The 27984-nt window shown below is 33.8% G+C and overlaps 1 protein-coding gene across 1 annotated transcript; it reads right to left on the bottom strand.

The window, feature by feature from the left end:
• Positions 1–1642: 1642 nt before the first annotated feature.
• On the bottom strand, positions 1643–27593 carry LOC121391096 (kinase D-interacting substrate of 220 kDa-like). Its single transcript, XM_041522843.1, has 5 exons — positions 27543–27593; positions 26422–26510; positions 5422–5570; positions 3060–3161; positions 1643–1845 (listed from the first exon to the last, which is right to left on the bottom strand). Exons 1-5 carry the CDS (start codon positions 27591–27593, stop codon positions 1643–1645), a joined length of 594 nt encoding a protein of 197 aa, XP_041378777.1.
• Positions 27594–27984: the final 391 nt, after the last annotated feature.

Consider the following 27984-nt stretch of genomic DNA (forward strand, 5'->3'; position numbering starts at 1 on the left):
AAGTGAAATGTTATGTGTGATCAAACACACTATAGCAAATATATTAATAGATAAACACTACCAATAGGATCAGTCATTGTGGTAATTAACATACTATAACACTACACATCAAACGTATTACAAAATACCTTTGTCCAAAAGTGATCATAATCTCTTATAGTGTCTTCCTATAATAATAACTAACTAATAACTGACACTATTGGTACTGTCTCTTAACAAAGTCAGTCATGACACACCATCCTTTGCCCTATTTAAAAAATACTGCAAACAAGTAAATAATCGTTTTTTCAGATATTTAGATGTAATATTTAGCTAACTTTATAGAAAAATAAAAATAAAAATAAGACATAATGGTAGCATTATTTTTCTACATAACAATACAATGATTACTCAAAAGGGACTGAAAACAAGTAACACTAAATGTTTAACAAAAAGATACACACCCTATTATATGTAATAGAAATAAGATAGTCTTCTTGACCTTCTCTTCCTTGTTATCTTGTTTTCTTTTTTTCTTGTTATCTTGTTTTACATTGATATCTTTAAATGTAACTAGTAGGATTGAGATTATGTGAAATGATATAATTAAATACAGACTTTAAATTTGGCAATCTTTGTCCCTTTGTCTGTTTTTTATTAGCTTCTTTTCTCAATTCACTAGTTATTAGTGAAGATGTGGTGTGGTCATTGTCTCACTAGAATGGTTTGTGATGATGACTTTATAGTCTGTTCTGAAGATTGCTTTTGTCCTCTAAGTGTGATGCTATTTGACCTCCATATTTAATTAATAGTTCAATAATGGCTTCATCTTTATTATCATTTTTAGCTTCAAATCTAATGGAGTTTTCTATTCATAGAAATAACATAAAAATTGGCACCATTTTTTAAAAGCCTCTCTACTATGAAGTGGATCTACCTCCTTGTACAGCAAAGAACAAAGGAGTTGAACCCATAATAACTTTCTTGTTTGTTGACATCAGCTCCAGCTGTATAAGAAGCATCCACTATATCATCATTCCCATATGATGAATCCTATCATGAGTGGAGTAAGACCAAGTACCAGTGGAGTATCTGGACTATCTAATGTCTTCATTATGACTGCCACCTAAATCTCCATTGACACATGAGTCTAGTAGTTCTCTCTGATCATTAGTGAGGTTTGGAAGTTTGTTTGAGAGGAAGGTAATGAGAAGTATGGTCACCACCATAACATAATAGTACTACTGTTTTTTTCAATTTCAAAAGAGCTAGTTCACTTTTGTCTATGAGTACTTCAAAAATGGTCTCTGTTACCAATAATAGCTGCTGTTACAAATGCTGTTATTTCAATTCCTTCAAAACACATTACTATATGAGGATCTGCTTTTGATTGTGTAGCAAGTCATTCAACTACTTCAAGATGTTCATTCCCCAATAGCTTTTCATTAGGGCAGTCAATCCTTCTTCATTCTGATCATTAACATTTGCATTCCCTTTGAGTAGTAGTTCAACAACCTGGTGTATGACCATTTTGGCTAGGCCATCATAGGGCAGTCCATCCTTTTTTTTCCTGAATATTAACATCAGCATTCTCTTTGAGTAGTAGTTCACACACCTGTGTATGACCATTTTGGCTAGCTATCATTAGGCAGTCCACCCTTCTTCATTCTGGAGTATTAACATCTGCATTATCTTTGAGTAGTAGTTTCACAACCTCTGTATAACCATCATTACTAGCTATCATTAGGGCAGTCTCCCCTTCTTCATTCTGAGCATTAACATCTGCATTCTCTTGAGTAGTAGTTTCAACAACCTGTGTATGACCATTTTGACTAGCCAACATTAGAGCAGTCCATTCATCTCTTTCTGAATATTAACATCAGCATTCTTTTTTGAGTAGTAGTTCAACAACCTGTGTATAACCATTTTGGCTACTATCATTAGGGCAGTCCACCCTTCTTCATTCTGAGTATTAACATCTGCATTATCTTTGAGTAGTAGTTCAACACCTCTGTATGACCATCATTACTAGCTATCATTAGGGCAGTCCATCCATCTTCTTTCTGAGCATTAACATCTGCATTTCTCTTTGAGTAGTAGTTTCAACAACCTGTGTAATGACCATTTTGACTAACTAGCATTAGGGCATGGTCCATTCATCTTCATTTCTGAATATTAATATCTGCATACTCTTTGAGTAGTAATTTAACATCCCCAATATTACCTATTTCTTGCAGCTTCAATAATTTGGGATGGTCCAATCTACTACTGGAGTTTTGTAACTGTTTGCTCCTCCTCCTTTTCCTGTTATATTTAAAACATTACACTGTTCTAATACTTTACAGATATCTTCTCTTCCTTCTTTCTCTTACTTTATTCAACAATTACTCTGGTCATAATAAAGACATTAAGTTGAGTCACCAGCTTTAAGTAGTTTGTTTTATAACTGAAGTGACTTGTGTCCTGTTTTTATAGCATATACTAGTGGACTGTACCCATCATTTGTCCTGTACTGTTGACATTAGCTCCTGCTTGTAGGAGGACTTCTACTGTCTCTGCATGTCCACACGATGAGGCTATCATAAGAGGAGTGATATCATTGACTACTGTACAGTTGATATCACAATAGAGTCAAAAATATGACTTGTTGTAGAGATGTGATCTCCTTCAGCACTTAATACAAAGTTGGGATTCATCTTGTGTAAAATAGTCAAGTAAGTACATTAATAAACTAATAATAAGTCGGAGTGTCCATATTGACATGCTGTAGTGAGAGATGTTACTACTAAACTTAATTTCTGGTTTCCTGGCTGTTTATCAAGTAACATTTCCACTATCTCAATGGAGTTTAGATATACAGATACAGTAAGAGCTGTATCATCATTTCTTGTTGTAATAAGGTGATCAGCATTAAATTGAAGTAATAACTTCACAATATCTGAGTGATTATTTCGACATGCTATTATGATAGCTGTGTCACCATTATTGTTTTGTATATCAGGATTAGCTCTAGTCTGGAGTACATATGTTGACTATCTGTAGGAGTTTTGTATCACATGCTATCCATCAATGCAGTATACCAGTTTTGTCTTGAATGTTAGGATTAGCTCCAGCTGATACTAGTGTTTGTACAACTTGTTCATGTCCTCCTTTACTAGCTAATATAAGTGCTGTACTACCTTCTTCATTTTGATAATTGATATTATCAATAAATCAAGTAGAACTGAACAGCTTCATCATTACCAATCTTGAAGCATTTTGTAATGTTTGGTCAAAGAAAATTGATTTCTCTTCTCTTTTCAAGATAGTTTGTCATCATCAATAGTCAGTTCAAAGATACCAATGAGTGATGCAAATTCTTTCCTTAAAGAGCCAATTTCCAAGATGAAGTCTAATCTTGATCTAGGTACAAGTAGAGTTATATATATTGATCCTTTCCTCCACTCGTATATGAGTCATTCTCTGATGGAACATGTAGTTAACCAGTGTTTTTAAAGTTCTCTAATGTCTTTTTTCCCCCATTCCGATTAAGTTTGATAACCACTTCACCAAGTAATTGATGTGACTTCTGGATTTGGTATCAATGCTTCTGTAACTGCATTCTTGAATTTTTCAAGTGTTGTTGATTGTTTAAATTCTTTGAGATGTTGTTTATAAGTACACATGTCCTTCTTTATCCTCTCATTAATTAGAGAAGTCCTCATTGTTAACGATAACTTCTAATACCTCCACATCAAGGTAGCTATACTATGGCCAAAGTTGCTGAATAGTCTTGGAATATCTGTAGCATCTGTTAATCCTTCTATTCTATAATATTCTCCAAGATAATCAGAAATATCAATAAGTTCAAGTGTTCCATTATCAATTAGTTTACGTAGGACACTTTTAATATTTTTAACTAAATTTGTATATTCTTTTTGAAGACTTTCTAATTCTTCAGCTACAGGAAATCTGGAGTGACTGTCACTTCTTGATTATTAATCCCTACATAAATAGAAAGTACTAATGAAGTAGAGTCTTTGTTCAGTCCTAAATTAACAACTTTATAAAAGGATAACAAAAGCATCAAAAGTAATCATAATACTATTTTCATTATTAATATATACTGTTTATGTAGCTATATAAACATCAATTTCATAATATATTAGTAAACAAAAATAGTATTATGTTTATATTTTCCACATGTAACCATTATAAACTATATATTAGTTAAACCAACCATTCCATTTTACAGTGTAGTTGTTGTAACTGATATAGTCATTAGGTTTCATACATGCCTACCAATATATAAAAAGTGTTAACAAACATATGTTGTTTTGATTATTGATACTATGGAATTTACAGTTTATATAGTATAAATAAATCGGTCTAGCTATTTTACAAAATCATCATTGTTTCTAATCAATTAGTTTCATGAACAGTCACTTCCCCTCATCTATTAGTAATCAAAACAATATAATGTTTACTATTTGTATCTATTGGTAAATTAGCTAGTGTGGATCAGCTTCATCTATTGTTCTGGAACATGTGGACTTTATTAATCAATTAATTATTATGTACTCATGAATAAATAATATCATGAGCTTATTCAAATAATCTGAGAGTTCAGATTAAAGAAGGTCCAGATATATGAGCATTCATTGTAACATGTCGAACATAATTTTATTATAGTAGTAAAAAGAGAGAACAACACACATAATTTGTGCTTTAATTCCAAAATGCAAGTGTCCTGATCACTTTATAATACTGACCTGTTGTTTTATATCCGATCCTGTTTGTAAGATCATCACATGTAAGATCTACTGAGATATCACATTGCTTTTTTGACTTATCACCCATTCTTGACATAACTTTTGAGCAGCTAATTTAGTAGGACCACCTTCACTGGAGAGACATTGTAAGAAAAGTTGACAATGTTCCGTACCTTTTGAATACTGTTTACTAAATTCATTCCACTTTAAAATTCAACAATTTACATTGTAAAAAACAGTTGGAGAATCCTCGGACTGATTTACTTATCAGTCCTTTAGAATACATTGCTGCAGAAACTTGTGACAAACATCTACTGCAATGGTTATGTAAGTCAGCAAAAATGCTGGAAAATACATCTTAAACACTTTATGAACTTCATCATTTTCTGTAGCATTGGTATTGCTAGTTATTAGAAAGATCTACAGAGTTACCACAAGAAGCCCTTCTAGCTTGGTCACTTGTTCCTTCTGTACGTCTTTCTAATTTCACCCTTGTTAAAGAAGGAAGGGACTATCAAGCCAATTCCACTACCTTTCTGAGAGTAAATTTTTCTGTCGTACTATATATTTTACTAATATATTATACTACATTGATTATTATTATAATAAACTATAACTAGTGAATACCTTCACTCTTAATGTCTAAGTTGTCCTCTCAGTGTGTAGTAGCTACATCCACATTAGCCCAAACTTTCAACAGCTGAAATAAGTTCTTCCCACCAGGGGCAGTACCATTTGCTATATCCACCATTGTAAAAACCTTCCTCTAGAGCAAAGTGGTAGTCTTGATCAGTGCTGGCCATTGTCTTGAGTCCGTCTACCTCTCCTCGAGTGACACACCTAGAAGAAATAGTGAGTTCAGTCCATTTATCTTTAAATCAAACGACCTCTTAATAAGAAGGGTATAGCATTAACTGCTGTCAACCTCTATTAAAGTAAATTGAAAACAAATCATTCATCAGTTATGTTTTTTTAATGTTTACTGACCTGTTTTAGGTCCAGGATTAATTCAATATCTCCTGATAAAATGAGGAGAAGTACAAGAAACAAAAACTAGAGAGAACATCAAAGTACCACCACCACCTCATCTCCTATGTCAATAGTAACTTCATCCATCCAGGGGTATCAGTGGTAAAGGAGTCTTTTTAGTAGTATATGGTATATGATGACAATACCATAACCCAATACTAGCCTCTCCATTGACACGTATCAATCATTATGAGCTACAAACATCTCTAGACACTTATTGTATAACTGGGGGAGTGGTGACTCCCACGCATTTATTACTCTTGTCCTGGAATTCTGTAATGGAGCTATTGCAGTAAACAGTAATTAGCTAACTAAAAACATACACTTTTTCTTTCACTGCCACAAGTTCTAGAGTCCCAAGAGTATTTCAGCAAAACTCCTCCATTGAATTTTGCCATAAATATACTTTAATAATTTAATAATATAAAACCAAAAATGTATAAATAACATGATAATCAATAGAAATTAAACTTGATCTTTAAGTCTTGTATGAACGTCCTGCTTCAAATGTGTTCACTTCACACTGCAAGGTAATAAAAACTTGTAAGCATTTTTGAACAGATTACTTTGAAATTGAAATGTATACACATGAAGACAATTATGAAGACTAAGTGTTTTCTCCTAAGTATTTATATCAGTTAGATCACAATCTGTCTGTCCACTTATGGAATCTAATGATTAGAACATAGAGTGTAGAGACAAGAGATTTAACTAATATATAACTCAGATGTAAAGCTATCTAGTTCATACCTCACATCAGGTATTTGATAAAGGAAAAGAATACCAAGATAGAGGCTATCAAGTTCAAAGAAACATCTATTATAATATTAATAATATGGTATAAAAACATAAGGAGAAGGTTAAAATTGATACCACATGCTAGCACTGACCCTTTCTTTGTTACTATAATAGAAATACATGTAATGATTATCCATTAATATAAATCTATTATGACTATTTTTTACTGTAATAATTGTAGTAACATTGATGTCATTATGATGTCATGATCTATATTATAGTATTATGTCTCAATTAATGGATCTAAGAAGGTTGTCCAAATATGTCTTAAACAACAAATACAATATACTAGTCTTAAATTTATACATTTATAATATAAACAAGTAATTAAAGTTTTCCAGAAAGTTAAAAGAATAAAAAATTGTAGTAAATTAAACATACTATAGCACTACCTATCAGAATATATTAGTAGATAACACACTACCAATAGGATCAGTCATTGTAGTAATTAAACACACTGTAGGCACGACACATCAAACTGTATTACAAAATACTTTATCCCAAAGTGATCATATCTCTTATAGTGTCTTTCTATAATAATAAACTAACTAATAAACTGACACTATTGTCTCTTAACACAAGTCAGTCATGACAACACCTCCTTTGCCCTATTTAAAAAAGACTGCAAACAAGTAAATAATCGTTTTTTTTCGATTTAGATGGTAATATTTAGCTAACTTTATAGAAAAAAAAACAAATAAAATAAGACAATAATGGTAGCATTATTTCTACATAACAATACAATGATTACTCAAAAGGGACTGAAACAAGTACATAAAAATGTTAACAAAAAAGATACACAACATATTATGATGTCATAGTAATAGAGATAGTCTTCTTGACCTTTTTTTTTGTCTTGTTTTCTTTTTTTTCCCTGCTTGTTATCTTTGTTTTACATTGATATCTTTAAATGTACTAGTAGGATTTGAGATGTATGGAGTTAATAAATTAAAAATACAGACTTAAAAATTTGGCACTCTTTGTCCCTTTGTCTGTTTGCTTATTAGCTTCATTTCTCAATTTCACTAGTTATTAGTGAAGATGTAGGTGTGGTCCATTGTCTCACTAGATGTTTGTAATGATGACTTTATAGTCTGTTTCTGAAATTGCTTTGTGTCCTCTAAGTGTGATGCCTATTTGACCTCCATATTTAATTAATAGTTTCAATAATGGCTTCATCTTTATTATCATTAGCTTCATCTAATGGAGTTCTATTCATGCAGCAGTAATAACATTTAGGATTGGCACCATTTTCTAAGAGTATCTCTACTATTGAAGTGGATTTACCTCCTGTACAGCAAAGAAACAAGGAGTTAACCCATAATAATTTCTTGTTTATTAACATCAGCTCCAGCTTGTATGAGAGCATCCACTATATCAACATGTCCACATGATGAAGCTATCATGATTGGAGTAAGACCTAGTACCAGTGGAGTATCTGGATTATTTAATGTCTTCATTATAATTGTATCTAATCTCCTTTAACACATGAGTCTAGTATTCTCTCTGATCATAGTGAGATGTGGAAGTTTGTTTTGAGAGGAAGGTAATGAGAGTAGGGCGACACACCATAACTATATAGTACTACGTGTTTTTCAATTTCAAAAGGAGCTAGTTCACTTTTGTCTATGAGTACTTCAACAATGTCTCTGTTACCAATAAGAGCTGCTGTTACAAATGCTGTCATTTCAATTCCTTCAAAACACATTACTATATGAGGATCTGCTTTTGATTGTAGCAAGCATTCAACTAACTTCAAGATGTCATTCCCAATAGCTTTCATTAGGGCAGTCAATCCTTCTTCCTTCTGATCATTAAACATTTGGATTCCCTTTGAGTAGTAGTTCACAACCCTGTGTATGACCATTTTGCTAGTAGCATCATTAGGGCAGTCCATCCATTTTTTTTCTGAATATTAACATCAGCATTCTCTTTGAGTATACTTCAACAACCTGTGTATGATGACCATTTGGCTAGCTATCATTAGGGCAGTCCACCCTTCTTCAGTGAGCATTAACATCTGCATTATCTTTGAGTAGTAGTTCAACAAACCTGGTATGACCATTTGGCTAGCTATCATTAGAGCAGTCCATCCATCTTTCTTTCTGATATTAACATCAGCATTCTCTTTGATTAGTAATTTCCACAATTTGTGTATGACTATATCGACTAGCTATCATTTAGGGCAGTCCATCCTTCTTTATCCTGATCATTAACATCTGCATTCTCTTTGAGTAATAGTTCGACAATCTGTATATGACGACCATATCGACTAGCTAGCATTAGGGTAGTCATCCATCTCTTTCTGAATATTAACATCTGCATTCTCTTTGAGCAATAGTTCGACAATCTGTGTATGACCATATCGCCTAGCTAGCATTAGGGCATCAGTCCATCTTCTTTCTGAATATTAACATCTGCATTCTCTTTGATTAGTAATTCCACAATTTGTGTATGACCATATCGACTAGCTATCATTAGGGCAGTCCATCCTTCTTATACCTGATCATTAACATCTGCATCTCTTTGATTAGTAATTCCACAATCTGTGTATGACCATATCGACTAGCTAGCATTAGAGCAGTCATTCCTTTTTTCGCTCTGAATATTAACATCTGCATTCTCTTTCAATAGCACTTCAATTACCTGCATATAGGACCATTATGGCTAGCTAGATTAGAGCAGTCCATCCATCTTCATTTCGAATATTAACATCTGTATTCTCTTTAAGTAGGAGTTTGACAACCTCAATATTGCCTTTTTTTGCAGCTTCAATAATAGAGATGGCCAATCCGCTACTGAGATGTAACTGTTGCTCCTCTTCCTCCTCTTTTTGTGTTGTATTTAAAACATTAAACTGTTCTAACAATTTACAGATATCTTCTCTTCCTTCTTTTCTTGCTTTGTCAGCAATGCTTTGGTCATTGAGAAGATATTAGGTTGAGCACCAATTTAAGTAGTTGTTCTATAACTTGAGGTGACTTGTGTCCTGTTTATAGCATATACTAGTGGACTGTACCCATCACTGTCTGTACTGTTGACATTAGCTCCACCTTGTAGAGGACTTTGTACTGTTTCTATATGTCCACAAGATGAGGCTATCATAAGAGGAGTAATATCATTGACTAGTGTACAGTTGATATCAACAGTAGAGTCTAAAATATGACTTGTTGTAGAAATGTGATCTCCTTCAGCACCTAATACGAAAAGTTGGAATTCATCTTGTGTAAAATAGTCTAGTAAGTGCATAATAAAGTATAATAAGTTTGAGAGTGTCCATATTGACATGCTGTAGTGAGAGCTGTTACTACTAAACATGATATCTTGCTCTCTACATCACCTCCTAGTTTGAGGAGGAACTCCACAGCTTCATTATGACCACGTTTTGCTGCTTCTAGAAGAGCTAACTCAAAAGTGAAGTTCATATTTTCGTCATCTTTGAGGATGAGTTCACCATTAATTGTTAGACCAAAGATACCAATGAGACGCATAAACTGTAACTTCCCTTGAGCATGAGCTATGAGGCTATCAGCTTTTGACTTATGAACAATGTATTGATAATAATGAGCCTGTATCAATCTCTATATGTTTAAGGATTGATTGCTTTGATTTGTGAGGTAGTAAATGTCCTATTAATAGATAAAGTCCTCCAATAGTAGCTTCATTCCATGGATTAAGTAACATGATTTGAATTGTAGGCATATTTGATAAATTTACTAGTTGTGGAGAATAGATCTGTCTTAATTTAGTTTTAAGTTCTTTTACTGTAGACGAGCAACGAAGTGTCTCAGCTTTGAGCAATGTTCTTTAAGTTCACTGAGAAGGTTTTTTCTTGTCTTCTCCAAAGTATTCATCATTGAGAAACTGTTCACTCATATCCACAATTATTCACAGTCTATGAAGTCAAAATATGCATGTAGTTTTCTGAAAACCTCATCTAAATCATCAATGTCTTTTAGTTCACCAACCCATTTCATTCGATGTTCAATCCATCTATAAAGTCCACTAATACTAGTTGTTGGTGTGGGTTGTAGTTTATGATCAAGAGATGATCGAACAGCAACCATTAATACACTGAAGGTTTTGTCTATGTTTTTTTAAGTAATATTAACTTGTGTTTTCTTCCTCTTCACTTTGCAATGTTAGTATTTTACAAAGTTTTTGAGAACCGGCATAAATGATAAATCATTAAGAATTGTATGTTTAATATGGAGGGATGGTCTGGAAAATGGCTGCCCATTCAACTCTACTGATTTAACTATAATGCTTTCAAATAATTGTTAAAGTTGACTTATAGGCTTATTTAAGCACCTACTTCTTTTATTGAGCTCTTTCACATTTCTAAAGTTGTAACATAAACTAGTTAAACCAAATTGTTCTTTATACAAAGTATCAAAACATTCAGTAATCGCTAATCAGTACTGTGTCTTGTACATGCAATGCCTAAATTGACCCAATCAGATTGCTCCATTTCAGGTCAATAAATACTTTAATACACCTCCTAAGATGGTGTGTAAGTTTATAGACTCTTTTCTAAGGCTATCATTTCCATGGTTATATAGCAAGCTGCAATTTAGCTAAAATTGCTGCTTATATGTTTCTATTCTATACAGATGAGTAAATTTATTATACAAAACAATTTTAATCATTCCAATAGATGACATAGCCTTTCATAATCCAGGTCTTAACCTGATAAAATATTTAGTCCAACGTATAGTAATTAAAGAAAAACTAAGTGCACTGACATGATGCTATATATTTTATTGCCTAAGTTATGTGCAAGCAAGATCCTACATAATTGTTACAATTAATATTACTGCCTGGCACATGTAGTCCTGTATTTATTTTGGACCATGTGTTATAACTGGTTTTGTTTGTTTTCATCATTTTAATATATTGTTATATGCGACTTTGAGAGTAACAAATGGAATTAAACTGTATCCTTTGCCTGCTGACTGACTCATAGAGTAAATAATGAATCCATTAATCCTAATGACAAGCATGTGACTGACAATGCTTAAAGCTTCTGGCTAGCTTGCTTCTTTGCATATAATTCTAGCATTCTATAGCTATAGTTCTTCCACAGACAACTGCTGCTAGTTCTCCAATCTTTGTAGCTCTAGTCAGTGTTCACTGTGAAGTCAGTATCGTCCAAACAATTATAGGATGATTTTTAATTATAATCTTGTTTTTGATTGTTTTACTTGCATGTATCTTTGTATGGACTCTTTGTAATTACATACCATTATATATTCTATTTAATTGACCTATTCAGAATAGTCCTAGGTTCCATTCATAGCTTACAATGAAAAGTATTTACAATATATACTTTTTGATTACTCATTACTATGGAATTGTACAGTTATATAGTTCAACCAAATGTTATCTAATGACACCAGCTGGGGGTATGTATGTGTAGGTTGAATTCCATAGTAAACTATACTGATCTAACAGCTTATTTCAAACATAGTTTTTAACAAACAGCTACATGAACAATCAATTACATAGTACATTTATGTTATGTTCTATAATTGGCATACCCATACACTGGATGATAATTAGTTTCATGACCAGTCACATTCTATCATATATTAGTAATCAAACAATGTTTACTAATAAATTTATTTAATTTAGCTAGTGTGGATCAACTTTCAACAATTGTTCTGGACCATGTGGACTTTATTAAAAAATAGTCAATTAATTATTATGTACTCAGAGTTAATAATATCATGAGTTTGTTCAGATAATCTGTGAGTTTGGATTAAAGAGGTTTAGATATATGAGGATCCATTGTAGCACATCTAACATAATTTTACATTGTCATATGAAATGTACTATAATAGTACAAAAAGAGAGAGTGCACATTTGGTGCTTTCAATATCAAAAAATGTCTCATTTTCTATTACTGACTTGTTGTTGTATATCCTGTTGTCATAAGATCATTCACATGTATAGATCTAGTGAGATATCAACATTTCTTTTTAACTTCAATAATCCAATCTTGACAATAAACTTTTGACAGATAATTTAGTAGGACCACCTTCACTGGAGAGACATTGTAAGAAAAGTTGACCATGTTCTTGTAACTTTGAAATGTCTTCTTTGATAAATTGCATTGCATTTCAAAATTCATCAATCACAATGCGAAACAGTGGGAATCTCGAATGAGGTGTTTTGTTGCTCTTGACTGATTTTTTATCAGCTTATGTGAATAGCCATCTTTGTCTTGGCAGCCAAATTGTGGGAAAAACATGACTTTAACTGGTCACTTAAATGAGCAAAATGGCATGTTAGTACACTCTTCAATATTTTTGTGAACTTCATTTTTTTCTGTAGCCATGGTACTTTCTTCTGTATTACTAGAAAGATCTACAGAGTTACCACAGGAAGGGCTTCTAACTTGGTCCCTTGTTCCTTCTGTATGTCTTTCTATTTCCCTTGTTAAAGAAAGGAGGGACTGTCAAGCAATTCCACTACTTTCTGAGAGTAAAGCTTCAATGTCTATTATATATTTTACTAATATATTATATTTACATTGATATCATTAATTATAATGAACATAAATAGTGAATACCTTCATCTTTAATATCTAGTTGTCCTCTCACTTGTAGTAGCTACAATCCTTATCACCACAACTTTCAACAGCTGAGATAAGTTCTTCCCAAGAGGGAGCAGTACCATTTTGTAATCCACCATTGTAAACCTTCCTCTAAAGCAAAGTGATAATCTTGATCACTACTGGCCATTGTCTTGAGTCGTCTCCTCTCCCTCGAGTGAGACACAAGGAGTTTGGTCCCATTTATCTTCAATGACAAAACCACTCTTAACAAGAAGTCGTAAGCATTATTTGATGTTAATTCATTGAAATAAATAAGACATCAGTTATATAGGTGTATACCTGTTTACTGACCTGTTTTAGGTCCAGGATTAAGTTTCATATCTCTCCTGATAAAATGAGAGAAGTAAGAGAAACAAGACTAAAGAGAATATCAAAAGTACCACCACCCTCATCTCCTGACAATCAATAGTGACTTCAAATCCATCCAGGGGTATCAGTGGTAGAAGGAGTCTTTTTAGTAGTATATGGTATATGATGACAATACCATAACCCAATGCTAGCTCTCCATTGACTGGTGTCGATCATATGACCTACAAACAATCTCTATATCAAAAGACAACTTTTAATATTGTAATAACTGGGAGTGGTAACTCCCATCACATAATTACTCTTGTCCTAGAATAAAATCAGTCTTCAATTCTGCACATAAAATAATGGAGCTATTGCAGTAAACAGTAATTAGCTAAACTAATACAACAGTACTTTTTCTTTCACTGCCACAAGTTCTAGAGTCCCAAGAGTATTTCAGCAAAACTCTCCATTGAATTTGTCATCATTTTCATAATTTAATAATATAAACAAAGATATATAAAAAACATGATAATTCAATAGAAATGAGTTGATTCTTTAAGTAGTGTATGAAAATCTGCTTCAAATGGTGCTCACTTCACACTACAAGGTAGTAAAGCTTGTAAGAATTTTTGAACAGATTACTTGAAAATTGAAATGTATACACATGAAGACAATTATAGGAAAGACACTAAGTGTTTTTTCCTAAGTATTTATATCAGTTAGATCACCAATCTGTCATTCACTTATTGGAATCTAAATAATTTAGGACATAGGGTGTAGAAACAAGAGATTTAACTAAAATATATATACTCCAGATGTAAGCTGTCTAGTTCATAGCCTCATAATCAGGTATTTGAAAAAGGAAAAGAATACCAAGATACGAGGCTATCAAGTTCAAAGAAACCATCTATTATAATATTAATAATTATGGTATAAATTATAAGGAGAGGGTTAAAATTGATACCACCTGCTAGCGCAAACTGAGCCTTTCTTTGTTACTATAATAGAAAATATATGTAATGATTATCAATTAATATAAGTCTGTTGTGACTATTTTACTGTAATAACTGTAGTAAATTTGATGTCATGATCTATATTATAAGTATTATGTCTCAATTAGTGGATCTAAGAAGGTTTGTCTAAATATTTACAAAATGTCTTGAACCACAAATACAATATACCAGTCTTAAATTTATACATTTATAATATAACAAGTAATTAAAGTTTTCCAAGAAAGTTAATAGAATAAAATATTGTAGCATTTAAACACACTAAACACTACCTATCAGAATATATTAGTAGATAACACACTACAATAGGATCAGTCATTGTAGTAATTAAACATACTATAACACTACCTATCAAACTGTATTATTAAATACTTTGTCCAAAGGTGATCATAATCTTTCATAGTGTCTTTCTATAATAATAACTAACTAAACCACTGACACTATTGCTGCTGTCTCTTCATTCATGACACACCTCCTTTTCCCTATTTAAAAAAGACTGCAAGCAAGTAAAAAAATAAGCTTTAGATGTAGTATTTAGATGGCTTATAGAAAAAAAAACATGAAAATAAGACAATAATCGCATCATTTCTACATGATAATACAAACACTACTCAAAGGGACTAAAAAAAACAATTGCATAAAAAATATGTTAACATAGAAGATACACAACATATTATGATAATAATAGGAATAAGGTAGTCCTCTTGATCTTCTTCCTTATTGTCATATTTATTTATGTACTAGTAGGATTTGAGATGTACGGAGTTAATAAATTAAATAAGGACTTGAAACTTGGCATTCTTTTTTCTTTGTTGTTTCTTGTTAGTTTTATTTCTCTCAATTCACTAGTTATTGGTGAAGATGTAGGGTGTGGTCATTGTTTCACTAGATGTTTGTGATGATGACTTTTATAGTCTGTTCTATGATTGCTTTGTGTCCTCTAAGTGTGATGCTATTTGACCCTCATATTTAATTAATAGTTTCAATAATGGCTTCATCTTTATTATCATTAGCTACATCTAATGGGTGTTTCATTCATAGCAGCAATAATATTAGGATTAGCACCATTTTCTAAGAGCATCTCTACTATTGAAGTGGGTTGTCCACCAGTTAGCTGCAAGGAACAAAGGAGTTAACTATAATGATTTTCTTGTTTATTGACGTCAGCTCCAGTTTTGTATGAAGAGCATCCCACTATATCAACATGTCCACATGATGAGCTACCATAAGTGGAGTAACGATCACGTACCAGTGGAGTATCTGGATTATCTATTGTCTTCATTATGACTGTAGCTAAATCTCCTTTAACACATGAGTCTAGTAGTTCTCTCTGATCATTAGTGAGATGTGGAAGTTTGTTTGAGAGGAAGGTAATGAGAGTAGGGTGACCACCATAACATAATAGTACTACTGTTTTTTCAATCTCATCAGTAGTCAGTTCACTTTTGTCTAAGAGCACTTTAACAATGTCTCTCTGTTACCTGTAAGAGCTGCTAAAAGAAGTGCTGTTATTTCAATTCTTTAATACACATTACTATATGAGGATTTGCTTTTGATTGTAGCAAGTATTCAACTACTTCAGAATGCTTATTCTCAATAGCTACAATTAGGGCAGTCTCTCCTTTTTTGCTCTGAATGTTAATGGTCTGCATGCTCTATGAGTAGTAGTTTAATAACCTCTGTATGACCATTTAGACTAGCTAACATTAGAGCAGTCCATCCATCTTCCTTCTGATATTTAACACTTGCATTCTCTTTTGAGTAGTAGTTCAACGATCTGTGTTATGACCAATAAGACTAGCTAGCATTAGGACATCAATCCATCTACATTCTGAATATTAACATCTGCATTCTCTTTGAGTAGTAATTCAACAACCTGTGTATGACATTTAGACTAGCTACCATTAGGGCAGTCAATCCTTCTACATTCTGAATATTAACATCGCATTCTCTTTGAGTAATAGTTCAACAACCTGTGTATGACCATTGTGACTAGCTGCCATTAGGCAGTCAATCCTTCTACATTCTGAATATTAACATCTGCATTCTCTTTTGAGTAGTAGTTCAACAACCTGTGTATGACGACATGGTTAGACTAGCTACCATAGGGCAGTCAATCCTTCTACATTCTGATATTATTAACATCTGCATTCTCTTTGAGTAGTAGTTCAACAACCTGTGTATGACCATTTAGATTAGCTGCCATTAGGGCAGTCAATCCTTCTACATTCTGAATATTAACATCTGCATTCTCTTTGAGTAGTAATTTCAACAACCTGTGTATGACCATTTAGACTAGCTGCCATTAGGGGCAGTCACTCTACGTTCATTCTGAATATTTAACATCTGCATTCTCTTTGAGTAGTAGTTCAAAACCTTGTGATGACCATTTAGACTAGCTACCATTAGGGCAGTCACTCTATGTTCATTCTGAATATTAACATCTGCAATTCTCTTTGAGTAGTAGTTTGACAATCTTTTGTATGACCATGTTGACTAGCTACCATTAGAGCGTCACTCTATGTTCATTCTGAATATTAACATCGCATTCTCTTTGAGTAGTAGTTTTGACAATCTTTGTATGACCATGTTGACTAGCTCACCATTAGGGGCAGTCAATCTATATTTCATTCTGAATATTAAACATCTGCATTCTCTTTGAGTAGAAATTTAACAACCTCAGTATTGCCTATTTTGCAGCTCCAATAATAGGGATGGTCAATCTACTACTGAGTTGTAACTGTTGCTTCTCCTCCTTTTCTTTTTTGTTTATATTTAAAACATTAAACTGTTCTAATAATTACAGATATCTTCTCTTCCTTCTTCTTCTTACTTTATCACAATAGTCTGGTCATTAATAAAGACATTAGGTTGGCACCAGCTTTAGTAGTGTTGTTCTATAACTTGAAGTGACTTGTGTCCCGTTATAGGGCATATACTAGGTGGACTGTACCCATCATTGTCTGTACTGTTTGAACATTAGCTCCACCTAGTAGGAGGACTTGTACTGTCTCTGTATGTCCACAAGATGAGGCTATCATAAGAGGAGTAATATCATTGACTAGTGTACAGTTGATATCAACAGTAGAGTCAAAAATATGACTTGCTGTAGAGATGTGATCTCCTTCAGCACATGATATGAAAAGTTGGATTTTTCTTGTGTAAAATAGTCTAGTAAGGCATTAATAAAGTAATAATAAGTTGAGAGTGTCCATATTGACATGCTGTATGTAGAGATGTTACTACTAATAAACTTGATATCTTATTCTCTACATCCACCTCCTAATTGGAGAGGAACTCCACAGCTTCATTATGATCCAGCTTTTGCTGCTTCTAGAAGAGTGACTCAAAAGTGAAGTTCATTCTTCTCGTCGTCTTTGAGGATGAGTTCACCATTAATTGTTAGACCAAAGATACCAATAGAGCATAAACTGTAACCTGCCTTGAGCATGAGCTATGGGCTATCAGCTTTTGACTTAAGGACAATGTATTTGATGATAACTGAGCCTGTATCAATCTCTATATACTTAAGGATTGATTGCTTTGATTTGTGAGGTAGTAAATGTCCTCTATTAGTAGATAAAGTCCTCCAATAGTAGCATCATTCCATGGATTGATGTAACAGATTTTGAATTGTAGGCATATTTGATAAATTTACCTAGTTGTGGAGAAATAGATCTTCTTAGTTTAGTTTTGAGTTTCTTTTACTGTAGACGAGCAACGAAGTGGTCTCAGCTTTGACCGCATATGTTCCTTAAGTTTTGCTGACAAGGTTTTTTTCTGGGGTCTTCTCCAAAGCACTCATCATTCAGAAACTGTTCCAAAACAAGATCATATCTACAATTAGTGTTCATTCACAGTCTATAAAGTCAAAATATTGATGTAGTTTTCTTGAAAACCTCCATCTAAATCATCAATGTCTTTTTAGTTCTCCAACCCATTTCTATTCGATGTTCAATCCATCTAATAAAGTCCACTAGTACTAGTTGTTGATGTTGTAGTTTATGATCAAGAGATATGGGATCGAAGCTTCCGCTACCATTAATCGCTGAAATTTCTGTCTAGACTTTGTTTAGAGTAGTGTGAATTTGTTTTTTCATCTTCGTCTCTTTCTGTCATTACCATGTTTTAACAAGTTCTTGAGGACCTACATAAAATTATAAATAGATAAGTTATTATAACCATTATAAATACCATGGATGTAGTTTGAGCTGTTAATGAAGTTGTGTTAAGATGTTCTGTACATCTAAAGCTAGAAGTGGTGTTCTTCTGATGATTTTCTAGTGCAGACAGTACATCTTTGCCACATGCCTCAGGATGAGATACTGAGCCATTTTGTAAAAAGAGCAGCTTTTTGTTGGTCATTTTTCTTTTTTGGTTGTTCACGTTCTATTTCTTGGATATGTTCAGTTGTAGGGGTCTTAATCCCACGTAAGAAAGTACCAAACTTGTTTTTGCCAATTAACTAGAGGATCTAGTAATTTTATTAACTGGTCATACTGTGGTCTACTACCAGACAGAACAACTGATCTGCTGACACTTATTAACAACTAAAGTACTTTATATTGTAGACAACTGACAGCAACTAACTGCCAAGGTGTAGCAACTGGTACCCTTTTATATTTTTATTGGTTGGCTATGGAATGCAGTGTTTGTCACAACAGCTAATAACCTTATTTTTCTTTATAAGGCAATAATTGTCATGAAATATTTTAGACTGACACGTTGTACAGTGGTTTTGGCTAATAACTATGAGAGCATTGAATATTATTAATATTATCATGGTGAGGAGTGTCAATATCATTCTAGTATGACTCAGTTAGTGGATGGAAAGGTCATAATTTGACACCAATATGTACACAAAATGGCTCAGGCTCATGAATATTGTGTTTTATAAATAATAAATACATAATGATAATCAGTTATTAGTGATTGGATAGAACTCATTCCTAACTATATATTACAATCCTATGGGGCACCATTTGTTCATATAATTTCATAGTTCATAACAAATAGACAGGGATGATATAAAACCATTTATATACAAGAATAGTAGCTATATTATCTTCACTATGATGTTATAGTAGTGATCTTTTATTTAGACCAGTAAATACAGTACGTGTGAGAGAGAAAGTTGATTGAAGATCAACTTCAACTATCAAACACTTAAAAGAGTAAGTACAATTAATCCCTCCATTAATACATTAATACATTTATCTGTCCATCCACGTTCCATTCATCATTTATTCCATCTATTGATAGGAAGTATCAGCAATTAAAAGCTGGCTCTCATCAAACCAGTCTGACTGGTTAAACAAACTTGATGTACTACATAATGATTTAGAGCAGGAACAATCATGTAGACAAGATCTTAATGAACAACTTGATATTATTACTGAACAAAAATGATATGTGAACGTCAACAAATATATGAGAGTAAAGAAAATGAAAAGAAATGGAAAGAAAATATAGGTATCACCTTATGTCTGTCTGTCTGTATGTATGCATGTATGTATGTCTGTCTGTCTGTCTGTATTATGTATGTCTGTCTGTCTGTATGTATTATGTCTGTATGTTCGTTCTGTATGTATGTTATGTGGTGTGTGGGTGTGTGTGTGTGTGTGTGTGTGTGTGTGTGGTGTGTGTGTGTGTTGGGGTGTGTGTGTGGGGGGTATCTCTTCATCTTTCTCTCTCTGTCTAGTAAAATTAAGTGACAATGGGAGGAGAGGGGGGATTAATAGCTATCTAGGAACATGTACATCAGTTACAAGAGAAAGCTAAACAACGTGAACAAGATTTGATAAAAGAGAGAGATCAAGCTATTTTAGAATCAAATTATGTTGAACTATATTGATCATTTTAATCTATCATCATCTGTCCATCATCATGTATTTATTCATCCAAAAAAAAAAAAAAAAATCCATGTTATCCATCCATACAATCTCTTGAGCAGTTACAACAAGTCAAGATATCTTTTAAATAATCACTTTAATAAATCACAGCAAGTTGATAGAAGAGAGAGTTAGGCCAGGCACTAAGAGACAAGACATTGAAATATTAGAAGCTCATAGAAAAGTGGCAATAGTTGAAGAAGAAATGAGACAAGTATTAACAGAGACTGCTAAGAAAAGGAAAGCTATGGAGGCCAAGTTTCAACGACTATCAAAAACATTTCATGATTTCAGAAAGAATTGACCTAATATATTGTACCATGATTTTCTTAATTATATGAAATAAGTTAATTAATATTGAAATTAAAAGTTAATTTCAGTTCCTGTCCTAAAATGATATTACAATAGGAGATAGCAGTTAGTTATTATTTTTGTTTATAATTCAATCATTCTCCTTTAGTATAATTGGAATCACGTCCGTGAAGTGATTACAGCTGCTGAATGCAGGTGACCATGATATGATAAAATCTACATATCTCGGGCCGTATTGATTGCATTGATGAAGAGGGGTCTACCCCTTTGATGTATGCAGCAGCCAATGGCACACGAGAAGGTAACACGACTCCTCCTTCAAAATGGCGTCCTAGTCGACCAACCTAATCACTACAGATGACAGCATTACTACAAGCCTTGTGTTACGGACATCATGAAGTGGTCTACACTCTACTACAAACATGGCGCTAATATTGACCCTTGGTAACAGCTGGGGGACCCACACCCCTAGTGGCTGCCTGCCAAGGTGGTTGTTTAACCGTCGTTCAAGACTTGTTAGATCGTGGTGCTGGTGTTCAATGTTGAGGACGAGTCACATCGATAACTCCATTAATGGCAGCTGCTCAGTGTGGTAGTGAGGCTATTGTTGATAAGCTCTTATCACGAGGATCTAATGTTAATGGTCATCTTATCACAACAGGTTGGAAGCTCTGATGTTAGCAGCATCAACAATCATGTCCCTGTTGTGAGGATGTTGACAAAGTTATCACTTATTATTTCAGTCTGTACAAAGTGACAAAAAAAATGAATTTGGTAGAACGATTACAAAAAAGATGTGAAGATCAGAACAATCAACTTAGAAATTTAGAGGAACAAACTAACAATTAGAGAAAGCAAGATCACAAGTTTATAATGATATGGTATGTCAGTTTTATTTGAAGTACTTATAGCACCTCATCCACAAACCAAACACATTATATCAGATATTGTTATTTTCAGAGTGAGAAATTACGAGAGGTTGAAGTCAGAGCTGGTGCTGTGATCGTGAGGTTGCTCTTCAACATCAGGTGGTAAGAAATTACAACAACAACTTCAAGAACTACAAGAGTTGCTGGGCCACTAGAGAACCAAGAGCACCAGTAGATGTCATGTGACTGTCATGTGATGTGTGTACATGTGTCCGATTTTTAGCAAAGAATTGGACCCATTGAAACCTCCCGCTAAGTCGAGATGTACGTGAGATAGTGGGAAGGAGATTGAAAGGGAGAAATGAGATTAGAAACAATAGTAGTACAATACAAAAAAAGGTACAATAAATCATTATTGAGGGTACTTCATTATTATAACTTGTTAAACAGATTAACATCAACAACGAAATCATATCATGATCTGAGGAAGAATTCCGAGCGCTGCTTTGAGAATTGAAGCAGCTCGTTATCCAACAAGTGAGTACACACAAGTATAGAGTATGGAAAATAATGACACACTCTCTCTCTCTCTCTCCGGGCTCTCCTCTCTCTCTGCAGTTAGAATCAAATTCATGACAAGTTAACTGATGATCCTCACTACATGTCAAGAAGAGCTAACAATATTAAGAGATAAAGAAAGTAAGAGCTACTAAATTATCAGTGAACTCTCTACATTAAGATATAGCAGCTGTGACACTTTATTTAGTCCTTTCATTTTAGGATTGTTTTAAAGAACAAAAAGAGTCGTATCACAGAATTAACAACAAATCAACAACAATACTATCACAATATAGAGAGAAGATAGGACAGTTAGACACGAGATGACTACAAGAAGTAAACTAGAATCAAGAGTATCTATATTACAAGAATGTGGGGGGGGGTGATAACTAGTTAATACTGGACATGTTAGAATGCTGTCTAGGAACATCTTTGTCTATTGGCTAAGTTTTAGCTCAAGAATCTCTTGTTAAGGGTCTCCGTGAAGAGAGAAAACTTTGGAGTCAAGAACTAGCTAGTCAAGGAGCTAGTTTAGCTCAAGATCGAGGTCAGAAATTGACGGAGGGTCTCAGATTGAGTCTTTTGACGAGAGAAGTGTCTGGGCTTCAGGATTTATATCAGGTAAGTGAAATGTTATGTGTGATCAAACAACACTAAAATAATAGCAAATATATTAATAGATAACTGCGAGGACACTACCAATAGGATCGTCATTGTAGTAATTAGCAACACACAGTGGCAATACATATCAGAATATATTAATAGATAAACACACTACCAATAGGATCAGTCATTGTAGTGAATTAAACACACAGTGGCCTACATATCAAATATATTAATAGATAACACACCTACCAATAGGATCAGATCATTGTAGTCAATTAAAAACAGTAAAAAATCAGGTTTAGATGTAGTATTTAGATAACTTTATAGAAAAAAAAAAAAATGAAAATAAAGACAACAAATAGTAACACCATCTCTACATAAAAAAATAAGGACTACTCAAAGGGGACCAAAAAAACAAGTACATAAAAAATGTTAACATAAAAGATACACAACAAATTATGATATAATAGGAACAAAGGTAGTCCTCTTGAGATTTTTCCTTGTTGTCTTGTTTTATTTTATCTTGTTTTACACTGGTATCCCTAAATGGTACGAGTAAAAACGAGTAGGATTTAAGATGTGTGTTAGTAAATAAACTAAATATATGACTTGAAATTTTGCATTTTTTTCCTCTTTATTTGTTTCTTATTAACTTCATTTCTCAATTCACTGGTTTGTTAGTGAAGATGTAGGTGTGGTCATTTCTCACTAGATATTTGTGATGATGACTTTATAGTCTGTTCTGATGATTGCTTTGTGTCCTGTAATTGTGATTCTATTTGACCTCTATATTTAATTAATAGTTCAATAATGGTTTTCGTTCAATGCTCATTAACTTCATCTAATGGAGCTTTTATTCATAGAAATAGTATTAGTGGATTAGCACCGTTTTTTCTAAGAGCATCTCTACTATTGTGGATTGTTCACCTAATATTGCAAGGAACAAAGGAGTGAAACCCATAATAACTTTCTTGTTTATTAACATCAGCTCCAGCTTGTATAAGAAGCATCCCTATATCACATGTGGCCACATGATGAAGCTACCACCCATAAGTGGAGTAACATCACATACCAGTGGAGTGTCTGGATTATCTATGTCTTCATTGAAACTGCAGCTAAATCTCCTTTAACACATGATACTACTAGTTCTTTCTGATTCATTAGTGGGTGTGAGTTTTGCTTGAGAGAAAAGTATTAGACCAAGGTCACCACCATAACATAATAGTACTAATGCTTTTTCAATCTCATCAGTAGTTTGGTTCACTTTTGTCTATGATCACTTCAACAATGCCTCTGTTACCAGTAAGAGCTGCTATTATAAGTGCTGTCATTTCAATTCCTTTATACACACTACTATATGAGTATCGGCTTTTTGATTGTAGCAAGCATCAACTATTTCAAGAGTGCTCTTTCAAATACTAGTATTAGAGCAGTCCTCCATCTTCTTTCTGAATATTACATCTGCATTCTCTTTGAGTAGTAGTTCGCCAACCTGTGTATTAACCATTTTCACTAGCTAGTATTAGAGCAGTCCATCCATCTTCTTTCTGAATATTACATCTGCATTCTCTTTGAGTAGTAGTTTCAACAACCTGTGTATTAACATTTTCACTAGCTAACATTAGAGGAGTCCATCCATCTTCTTCTGAATATTAACATCTGCATCTCTTTGAGTAGTAGTTCAACAACCTGTGTATTACCATTTTCACTAGCTAGTATTAGAGCAGTCATTCCTTTTTGGCTCTAATATTACCATCTCATTCTGTTTGAGTAGTAGTTTGACAACTTTGTATGACCACATTTGACTAGCTAACATTAGAGGAGGTCCATCCATCTTCTTTCTGAATATTAACATCTGCATTTCTCTTTGAGTAGTATTCGACAACCTTGTGTATTTACCATTTTCACGAGCTATATTAGAGCGGATCATTCCTTTTTGGCTCTGAATCTTAACATCTGCATTCTGTTTGAGTAGTAGTTCACAACCTGTGAATGACCATTGTGGACTAGCTCCCCATTAAGGCAGTCATTCCTTCTTTGCTCTGAATATTAACATCTGCATTCTCTTTGAGAAGTAATTCAACAATCTCTGTATACCATTGCCACTAGCTCCCATTAAGGCATTTCATTCCTTCTTTGCTCTGAATATTAACATCTACATTCTCTTTGCTAGTAGTAATTGCAACAATCTCTGTATGACCATTGCCACTAGCTCTCATTAAGGCAGTCATGGTCCTTCACTTTGCTCAGAATATGAACATCTGCACTTCTCTTTGTGGGGGGTAGTAATTCAACAATCTCTGTATACCATTACCACTAGCTCCCATTAAGGCATTCATTTCCTTCTTTTCTCTGACTATTAACATGCTGCATTCTTTGAGTAATAGTTCAACAATCTGTGTATGTCCATTATGACTAGCTAGCATTAGGGCAGTCCATCGATCTTCTTTCTGAATATTAACATCGGGTCATTCTCTTTGAGTAGTAGTTCGACGCAAACCGGTGTGTTATATTACCATTTTTCACTAGCTAGTATTAGAGCAGTCATTCCTTTTTGGCTCTGAATATTAACATCTACATTCTCTTTGAGTAGTAATTCAACAATCTCTGTATGACCATTGCCACTAGCTCTCATTAAGGCAGTCATTCCTTCTTTGCTCAGAATATGAACATCTGCATTCGCTTGGAGTAGTAATTCAACAATCTCTGTATGACCATTACCACTAGCTCCCATTAAGGCATTCATTACTTCTTTGCTCTGAATATTAACATCTGCATTCTCTTTGAGTAATAGTTCAACAATCTGTGTATGTCCATTATGACTAGCTAGCATTAGGGCAGTCCCATCGATCTTCCTTCTGATATTAACATCTGTCATTCTCTTTGATTAGTAATGTCCACAAGTTGTGTATGACCATTTCGACTAGTTGCATTAGAGCAGTCATTCCTTTTCACTCTGAATATTAACATCTGCATTCTCTTTGATTAGTAATTCCACAACTTGTGTATGACCATATCGGACTAGCTCGCATTAGGGCAGTCCTTCCTTCTTTATCCTGATCATTAACATCTGCATTCTCTTTGAGTAATAGTTTCAACAATCTCTGTATGACCATTTCGACTAGCTAGCATTGAGCCAGTCATTCCTTTTTTGTTCTGAATATTAACATCTGCATTCTCTTTGATTAGTAATTCAACAATCTCTGGATGACCATTTGCCACTAGCTCCCATTAGGCAGTCATTCCTTCTTTGCTCTGATTATTAACATTTGCATTTCTTTGAGTAGTAATTCAACAATCTCTGTATAACCATTACCACTAGCTCCCATTAAGGCATTGATTCCTTTTTCGCTCTGAATATTAACATCTTGCATTTCTCTTTCAATAGCACTTCAATTACCTGTGTATGTCCATTATGACTAGCTGCATTAGGGCAGTCCATCGATCTTCCTTCTGAATATTAACATCTGCATTCTCTTTGAGTAGTAGTGTTGACATCTGTGTATGACCATTTCGACTAGCTAGCATTAGGGCAGTCCATCTTTTTTATCCTGATTATTAACATCTGCATTCTCTTTGAAGTAGTAGTTCGACAATCTGTGTTATGACATTTTGACTAGCTAGTATTAGAGCAGTCATTCCTTTTTCGCTCTGAAATATTAACATCTGCATTCTCTTTGAGTAGTAGTTCGACAATCTGTGTATGACCATTTTCGACTAGCTATCATTAGGGCAGTCCATCCTTCTTTATCCTGATCATTAACATCTGCATTCTCTTTGAGTAGTAGTTCGACAATCTGTGTATGACCATTATAACTTGCTTCCGTTAGAGCAGTCCATCCTTCTTTATCCTGATCATTAACATCTGCATTCTCTTTGAGTAGTAGTCGACAATCTGTGTATGACCATTTTGACTAGCTAGTATGAGCAGTGGCGTCATTCCTTTTTCGCTCTGAATATTAACATCTGCATTCTCTTTCAATAGCACTTCAATTACCTGTGTATGTCCATTATGACTAGCTAGCATTAGGGCAGTCCATCGATCTTCCTTCTGAATATTAACATCTGCATTCTCTTTGATTAGTAATTCCACAAGTTGTGTATGACCATTTCGACTAGCTTGCATTAGAGCAGTCATTCCTTTTTCACTCTGATATTAACATCTGCATTCTCTTTGATTAGTAATTCCACAATCTGTGTATGACCATTATAACTAGCTTCCATTAGAGCAGTCATCCTTCTTTATCCTGATCTTAACATCTGCATTCTCTTTGAGTAATAGTTCGACAATCTGTGTATGACCATTTCGACTAGCTAGCATTAGAGCAGTCATTCCTTTTTTTGTTCTGAATATTAACATCTGCATTCTCTTTGATTAGTAAATTCAACAACTTGTGTATGAACATATTGACTAGCTCGCATTAGGGCAGTCCATCCTTCTTTATCCTATCATTACATCTGCTCTGCATTCTCTTTGAGTATAGTTCGACCAATCGTGTATGACCATTTCGACTAGCTAGCATTAGAGCAGTCCATTCCTTTTTCCGCTCTGAATATTAACTCTGCATTCTCCTTTCAATAGCACTTCAACTTTACCTGCATATGACATTTATGGCTAGCTAGCATTAGAGCAGTCCATCCATCTTCTTTTTTCGAATATTAACATCTGTATTCTCTTTAGTAGTAGGAGTTCAACATCCTCAATATTGCCTTTTTTTTTTTGCAGCTTCAATAATAGAGATGGCCAATCCACTACTGAGTTGTAACTGGTTGTTCTCTTCCTCTCTTTTTTTTTGTATTTAAAACTTTAAACTGTTCTAACAATTTACAGATATCTTCTCTTCCTTCTTTTCTTGCTTTGTCAGCAACGCTTTGGTCATTGATGAAGATATTAGGTTTAGCACCAGATTTAAGTAGTGTTCTATAACTTGAAGTGATTTGTGTCCTGTCTATAGCATATACTAGTGGACTGTACCCCATCATTGTCTGTACAGTTGACATGAGCTCCACCTTGTAGGAGGACTTTCTACTATCTCTGCATGTCCACAAGATGAGGCTATCATAAGTGGAGTAATATCATTGACTACTGTACAGTTGATATCAACCGTAGAGTCAAAAATATGACTTGTTGTAGAGATGTGATCTCCTTCAGCACTTAATACGAAAAAGTTGGAATTCTTCTTGTTGGTAAAATAGTCTAAGTAAGTGCATTAATAAATAATAATAAGTTGAGAGTGTCCATATTGACATGCTGTAGTAAGAGCTGTTTTT

This window comes from Gigantopelta aegis, unplaced genomic scaffold, assembly GCF_016097555.1.
Source record: "Gigantopelta aegis isolate Gae_Host unplaced genomic scaffold, Gae_host_genome ctg1716_pilon_pilon, whole genome shotgun sequence".
In the NCBI taxonomy this organism is placed as follows: domain Eukaryota; kingdom Metazoa; phylum Mollusca; class Gastropoda; order Neomphalida; family Peltospiridae; genus Gigantopelta; species Gigantopelta aegis.